The following is a 7921-nucleotide window of genomic DNA, read 5'->3' on the forward strand; positions in this document are numbered from 1 at the left end:
TGTACATTTTTATAGCTTGCCGGGCCATCTCTTTAGAGTTCACATCTCTGCCCCATAAGGGGCCACCCCACAACGCTCCACAACATTCCCACCGTGTATTGTGAACATTTCCTGATGATAGTATCAGAACCGATGATATCATCATTGGGGGATGTTCCCAATACACGGCGGGGATGTGCTGTGAGGTGTTGTGGGGCAGAGATGTGATCTCATCTCTTTATACAAGCTAGCTATATAATGAATTAGATTTATCAAGTAGCTAGCCATAATCACTACTTGAATACTAGACCTGTTAAGCTTAAATCTATATGAATTCCATTGATCTTGGCTCTAAATGGTTAATAAAGAAGATATTAAATGGTTAATGGTTCTTATATTCTACAACGAGTGAATTTCTTTTTCCATCTCTAATTGCTTGTTTTGACATCAAAATTTAGGTTCATCAGTTTGTTTACAGTGCAATTTCATTTGCACTAGTGTAAATGCATGAGAGTGCAAGTGAGAAGAATGCAAATACTATTCATTTTTATTTCATCAGACAAATAAAGCATTCTCATACTTTTGTGCCAGTGCAAATGAAAGAGCAACGCAGACAAATTTCTTTTGCACCTTAAACGATGACTAAAGTGTGTATTTGAAACCAAATTAATCCGACAATCGTTTGTTTAGAATAAGTGGTGGTGGAACCCACCCAGTGATAAAATTATTCCCACCGGATGGTTTCTTCTAATATATATTGCACTATATAAGAGGGATTGGTGTCAATCTTTGTATGTGAAAGAGTGTAAATATGCAAATATGGCTGAGTTTGGAAGGAGTACAAATACAAATTTGTAGAATGCAAAACCTTATATTTTGTATTATTTTGTATGCATTTAAGCTGCACATATTTGCATTTGTACTGCTACCAAACTGAGCCTATATATGTTTAGTAATACAATATAGAAGATTTTGCATCATACATATTTGTATTTATAGGCCAAATTACTCTAATAGAAAGAGTTGGTGACGATTTACGTCAACTTTGTACAGTTTTGTACCTCGGGTGACATAATCGAGTGGTTAGCCTAATGTGGGTATGTATGCCCTGATTATGTTGGTGACTGGTGATATCATAGCGGGGTACACTCTTGTTACATGCATGTGCTTGTGGTCTCATCACAGAGTTTGAATGTTTCTCCCTTGAGAAGGAGAGAGGGGCCTACAGTTTTTCGCTTTTCTTTTGTTTCCTTTTTAACTTGCCATGAAAATTCGAAATTTGGTCTATTAGACTGAGATTTCATGCCTCCTGGGTGGAGTTATGAAAGGTTGAAGACATGAAGCCAGTGCAATGGCAAATGGGTCTCTGTCAAAATTAAGAATAGAAGGGTGCTAGGTTGATCTTCCTCTGCCATACTTTCTGAGATTTCTCCCTATAAACATTTCTGAGTTTCAACCAGAGACCCCAACCATATTTGCTTAAAGTTTCTTGTTGTTAATACATGTGCTGTTGAGAGAGAGAGAGAGAGAGAGAGAGAGGATATATATTGACAGTGAGTGAGCATATGACTTGGAAAGTTTTTGATGAGAAAAGAAAAAGAAAGAAGAACAGGACCCAGAAAATGATTAGGATGCTTTGGAAAGCAACGCATAATCATAAGATTGATGACAATCAACCATGAAAACTTCGTAGGGTGAAATCCCAGAAACAATTCCTTTGATCCATCCCTTGAGACGGAACATTTTGTGAACTTAATTAAATTTAAAAGCCAAGAATAAGAATAAAAAAAATATGAATGAAGAACACAGAGAAAGTCCAAGCAATTCAGTGCAACTGGTTCAGAAGTTGAGCCAACCACCATAAAAACCTGATCATCAATTCACATTTTATACCATTGTCCAAGACCCATCAGTGAAAAAGATAACAAAAGAAAGAAGGAAAGAAGTTGAAGAAGAAGAAGAAGAAGAAGAAGAAGAAGAAGAAGAAGAAGAAGAAGAAGAAGAAGGAAGAGGATGACCATTGAACCCATCAACCCAATCTATAACCAACTCTACAACTAATGCCACACCACCACCCCACCAATGGAGCTAAGTATAACTCTGAAACCAAAGACACCCATATCGATCGATCACACGCTTCTAGCCATCATTTCTTGGTATCTCCTGTAAGATTCCTGCTTCTCCAACCTGAATTTCTCATGGCAACTGGCAATGAACTTGGCAGCAAGCCGATCAATCTCGTCGACCTCAACATCTGCCGTGGAGTTCTCTGCAGCTGGGACGACGACCTTCTCTTCAAGCCAATGAAAGTGCCCCGAGAGCTGAGACTCCACAGCCGCCTCGCATTCCTCCGCAGGGCAGACGGAGTTCCATGTGGAGTCGTAGTAAAGATTGTGGCCGCTGCTGAACCCATCCATGGCGGGCTCCGGCATGGGTATGACATGAGAGGAGCACCAGTTGTAGTGTGTTCTAATGGTGCTGAACAGCTTCCTCTTCTTCTTGCTCTTCTTGATACTGTTCTTGTAGTAATCGGGTCGGTCGTCGTCCTTGAAAAGCTCTGCGATCACTGACTTGGCTTTGGTCAGTGCCCGGACGACGAGGCAAATGTGCCTGAAGACATGAGAGTGGAATAGGGTTTTGATTTTCATGGAATTTGAGCTCGGACATGGATGCTGGATGGATTTTGGATGAGATGGGACAGCCATTTTTGGTAGGGTATCTCAAGGTCTTAGTTCAAATTCCGATATATAAAGGAACTGGGATTTCAAACCGCCACTGGGTTTCAGTTAAATCACAGAAGTGCCATCCACTTTGGAAAGCTATGCTCTTGTTTCTGTGGTGTAAGTGTTTATAAAGATGGGACTTGTTTGGACTCTTCATGACCACGCCTGTCCCTTTAAGACAGCTGATGCTGTACAGAAAATGTATTGTATTTCATGCTTGGTTGGGTAGTGTCCAAACAAGCCCCTTCCTTCAATTCCCTTAATTGCTCTTACCATGAAAGGGTTACATCATGGTTTTAAAACCAACCCAAAAACGGTCTGATCATCCGGTCCAAACACCGGTCAAACCTCACACCGTCCAGTTTTCAAAACCATGCATGGGGTTACATGAAACATGCTGTAATGTAGCTGTTTTTTTTTCACCATTTGTAGTTATTTCATAACAAAAAAAGGATTTTTTCATTGTTTTTTAAAACCAGACCGGACCGGACGGTTGGACCGGAAAAACCGGGAATTGGTCAGGTGATTGGTTCCGTTTCCCCCCAAAACCGGATCGCTGAACCGGGTGGTTAACCGTTCAAACGGTTTTGACCTTTTTTTATTTTTTTGTCAGAATGGGCCTAGCGTTTGGTTCGAATGGTCGGACCGTTTGACCCGGTAACCAGACCCCTGACCGATTCGCTCTCCGGGTTGGTTTTAAAAACCATGCTTTTTTTTTTTTTAATTTCCACCAATATTAAAAAAAAGAGAGAAGAGACAAAAAGAGCAAAATAGATGTAAGAGGGCTACATTTTATTTTGTAAAATAGTAGTATGAAATTTCAGTTTTTTTTTTTCCTTTTTATTACAGACCAAAAAGAATTATATTCATCATAGTGATTAAAAGAATGGAACATATGGTTAGATTTTAAGGCTCAGTTGGAAGAGCATAAATACATACAAAATACAAGGTTTTGCATTTCAAAATGGCAAAAGTTCTGAAATTGTTCTGCAATACAGTTAATTTCTTTTCTTTCTTTGTGAGTATAATGTCAAAAAGGAAGGAAATCAAAGGCAACAAACCACTAAAATGATAAATGTGTACATATATAGAGTGGATTCTGGACAACAGACAAAATATAATATGTCTACAAAACGATAACAGTAGAGATGAGAATATTTAAAATGAAGAATAAAAAGGTAAGTAGAATTATTAGAAATGAGTTCATTCTCTGAAATCTAGAAGTAGTTAATTTAACCCTAATTAATTATTGCACGAATAGGAAGGGTTCATGTAATGAACGTAGAGGTCTAAAAGAACTAGAGGAAGATCAGAAATAATAGAGGACAAGAACTTCCATAGAGTACTGGTATAGTCAAACAGCCAAGATGTGTAGTTAGGATTTTGAGTTGCAACAACTGAAATGCCAAAATATTCATGTTTCATCCTTGTGCTGAATATAGGATCAGCTAGTTTCCAGATTCTCATTATGAACTATGGGTGTCAATTAATGGGCCAGTTTTGAATTGGACCCCGTTCAGTCCAAAATCAATTTGGATGGATCAATAAGACATATTGGATTGGATCAATCTGGTCCAAAGTATTTATTAGGTTGGATTGGACCTGATCCGTCTGTAACAAATTTATATTGGATTGGGTTGGATAAGGCAATATCTGATCCATTGATATAAGATAAGAATATATGTGTCAATGGACCGGGTTTAAATTGAAACCAATCTAAATCAAAATGAATTTGAACAGATTAGATGGTCCAGACATTAAATTGGACCAATCCAAATTAGTCCAAAACATTCACTGGATTGGACCTGATCCATTTATAATACTCATATTGGGCTGGATCCGATTGGACCAAATCCAGTCCAATTGACACCCCTAATATCAACCAGTCAATTGTAAATTGATTTATAGGTTCTTTGCTTTATTGTTTTTTTGGATGGAAAGTTGAATGGGTTCTCTTGATTCATTAAGAATTAATTCACTAACCTTTAGTTTCTTCAAAATAACCTATCTATAAATCCAATGTAGTTACAAGCTGTGGTGATGTAACACATAGAAGAAGTCTAAACACAACATCGAATTGATAAATTCTAAAGTTGCTGAATCAATATATAGATTCAGTAGATAGTATACACCAAAATTACAAACAGCGAATGAATGGAGCGACCGAATCAAACTATGGGCCTGACAATTATGATTGTAGTTACAAAGATAAGTTGGGATCACCTACCAATAAAACAAGTTCCAACACCCTACTAATTTAATCCGACACCCTTGCATCTTGCTATAAATCTAGGGCCGATCATAAAAGTGGGACCTACCATGTATGAGATGTACGATGTCAAATGTTGTTAGTAGGGTGTTGGAATGTATTTTTTTTGACAGGTGATCCGGACTCTCTAAAGGTTGGGCCATAAGTAGGGGTGTTCATGGTTCGGTTGACCGAATTGTGGGCAATTTTTTTGTAATTGAACCGGTACTACCGGTTTTTGGAAAATTCTAAACGCTAAATTGGTAACTGTTGGTTTTTTGGTTTTTTAATTTTTACAATATATGTTATAAAAATATATAATAAGAAATTATAAATATATATAAAATATTATATTTAAAATAATAAATAATATATTGTATATTATAAATATATATAATGCATATTTATTAATTTATAATATATAAAATATATAAAATACATAAAGTATATAGAAAAAATATATATATATACCGGTCGGTTCGATTAACCGCCGGTTTTCTATATTGGTTAATCGAAAGCAAACCAGTACCTTCGATTTTTTTAAAAACACCAAATTGATCGATTCGATTTCGATCGATTTTTCGATCAATTTAGTTTTTCGGTTTTTTTGCTCACCCATAGCCATAAGCATGAAAAAATATATAGCTAATGAGTTAACTAAATTTGATCACAACAAAATGAGAGCAAAGTGGCTTCAAACAGTCTACCATTTTGAGGCAGGTAATGGGGTGTCTGGAGCTTGTCATTGGTCCCACCAAGATTTAAACCCATTTAATTTTTTCTTTTTTTTTTTGAGTAAGGATTGATATTTGAAGTTGGGATTCAACATGAATAGATTAGATTAGACGATGGAGGTGCCGAGGTGGTTCAGACAAATGTTAAATGATATTTGATATAGTGTTGAATGGCAAGAGAATGAAGCAATTCCATTAATCCAATAGGGGTGCTGTGAGCTTTTTTTTTCCCTGTCCATGAGTCCTGACATGAGCAGGTGGGAGAGAATCTTAGAACAAAGGAAACAAAGCAAAGTGAGGAGGAACAGTGGCCAAACCCCAAACCAGCTTTAGTTTGTACTCGAGATACATTCAATCACTCGGAAGATTGGAATACATCACCTTTCCTTTTCCATATTCCCTTGGAATCAGTTGTCACAATCAAAGAAGTCCCAAGTAATTCACTTTTCTAGGGCTTTGAATACTTCAAATGCTCGGTTTTCTTCTATTTGTTATCTGGAAAATCTTATGTTTGTCTTCTCATATCATCTACTGAATTAAGTGCCATTCATTTACAAGAAAAAAAAAAAAAAAGAATTAAGTGCCATTCTCATAAAATAAAACTCGTGATGTTAGCCTGTTAGTCAAACCAGTTCACCAGGAAACTAGGGCTGAGCTGGCCTGGGCCGTGCTTAAGTTTTCTCTCAGCCTAACACCAAGACTGAGATCCTGACTTTGTATATTTTATGAGTTTTTTTTTAATTTTTTTTTTTTATTTTAGCTTTCTATGTTGTATATATTGTTTTAACAAGCGAGTTTGGATCTCCTGCTCATAAGAATTCTGCCCACATCTATTAACGTAATATCGCAGTTACACATGAAGAACATCTCATTTTTATGCACGGGAAGATATTCCCAATGCATGGGGATAGTGTGATGTGGGTACATGTACGTAAAGTTCTTGTGGACAGGAGATCCAGAGTCTTAACAAGCCCGGATTTTTTAAAAGTAAAAACTGTGCAAATCCAACGGAATCTCCTGTAAGCATAAACCCTGCGCACACTCTGAAAGTATGGTCCAGCTGCACATGAACATCTCTCCATGGATTTAAGATACATGTACTGGAGATATTCCCCAACTTTGGATGGATTCCATGTTCTCAAGTTTCTGCTTTCAGGAGATCTAGGTTCTGTACAATCACCCTGCCACTGGATGCTTTGCTGCTGTCGGAGTGTTTACACAGTTTTTGCTTTCAGAAGATCTTACTCTTGATTTAAACAAGACCTAGTAAGCTCCCAATGAGTCTGGGTTTGTTTCCTTACACAACTTCACAATACATCCCAACCACACATTCAGAATATCTCCCATATGTGTGTTGACAGTATTGTTATTTACGGGAAAAATTCCCCATGCATATGCTGTGAGGATAATGTTAGGTGCGCTCCGTGAGGAGCAAATTTCAATTCGATCCTTAGTAAGAACCCCAAGTGTAATGGCACACTTTGGGGGTGCTTGACAATATGGTTGTTTTTGTTTTTGAAAATAAAAATAATTACCACATCAGCAAAATTATACTCTTTTGATGATGGGGTGAAACAAAAACAACCGTGTTGTCGAACACCCCCTTTCTTTAATAATACATTCTAATTTCTAAATTCTATTGACAAGTTTGGGCTGCCCAAAGGACCAGTATACAAGTCTGCCTGGGTTTATGCTCCCATCCCCTTGGGCCAACCTGATCAAGCCCAAAGTTTTCTTGCTTGGGCTGGGCCTGTGCCTACCTTCCACCCCTACCAGAAATGTGTCCCATATATTGGAGTAGCTTGAGGTTTGGATTTGCACAAGTAATAGGAACCCAGATGGGCTAGATTGACCCGGCCAACCTTGATGGTTTTTATGTTGTCCTTATCGACACAGATTATTTGATCAAGCAATTCAGGCCTCAGGGGAGAGATAACTGGGACAAATATATGATAATTGATAACTGAGTCCTCGTCTTTTCATTTTTTTTCTCTATTTGTAATGAAATTGAATTGAACAAATTTGGAGAACATTGAGATTTAATTATGCTTAGTTTCTATATTAATATACCATTATTTTCTTAGGACATTGAACCCCCAAACTACCAAATTGGCTCAATTTGACACAATATAGGCAGCTAATGGAAAGAGAACTTTGGGTAAATTGTTTGGTAAGATTACTTAGGTGGTCTTTGTTTGCACTGAATGAACCTCTGAGCTCTGAATTTCAGATGTCCC

The 7921-nt window shown here is 37.4% G+C and overlaps 1 protein-coding gene across 1 annotated transcript; it reads right to left on the bottom strand.

Annotated features, from left to right (window-relative positions):
• Nucleotides 1–1803: 1803 nt before the first annotated feature.
• On the bottom strand, nt 1804–2715 carry LOC104603523 (uncharacterized). The gene has a single exon (XM_010267576.3). It carries the CDS (start codon nt 2682–2684, stop codon nt 2109–2111), a length of 576 nt encoding a protein of 191 aa, XP_010265878.1. The 5' UTR covers nt 2685–2715; the 3' UTR covers nt 1804–2108.
• Between the last annotated feature and the right edge of the window lie 5206 nt (nt 2716–7921).

The sequence above is a fragment of the Nelumbo nucifera genome, chromosome 2 (assembly GCF_055504915.1).
Source record: "Nelumbo nucifera cultivar China Antique chromosome 2, China Antique-T2T, whole genome shotgun sequence".
Lineage (NCBI taxonomy): Eukaryota > Viridiplantae > Streptophyta > Magnoliopsida > Proteales > Nelumbonaceae > Nelumbo > Nelumbo nucifera.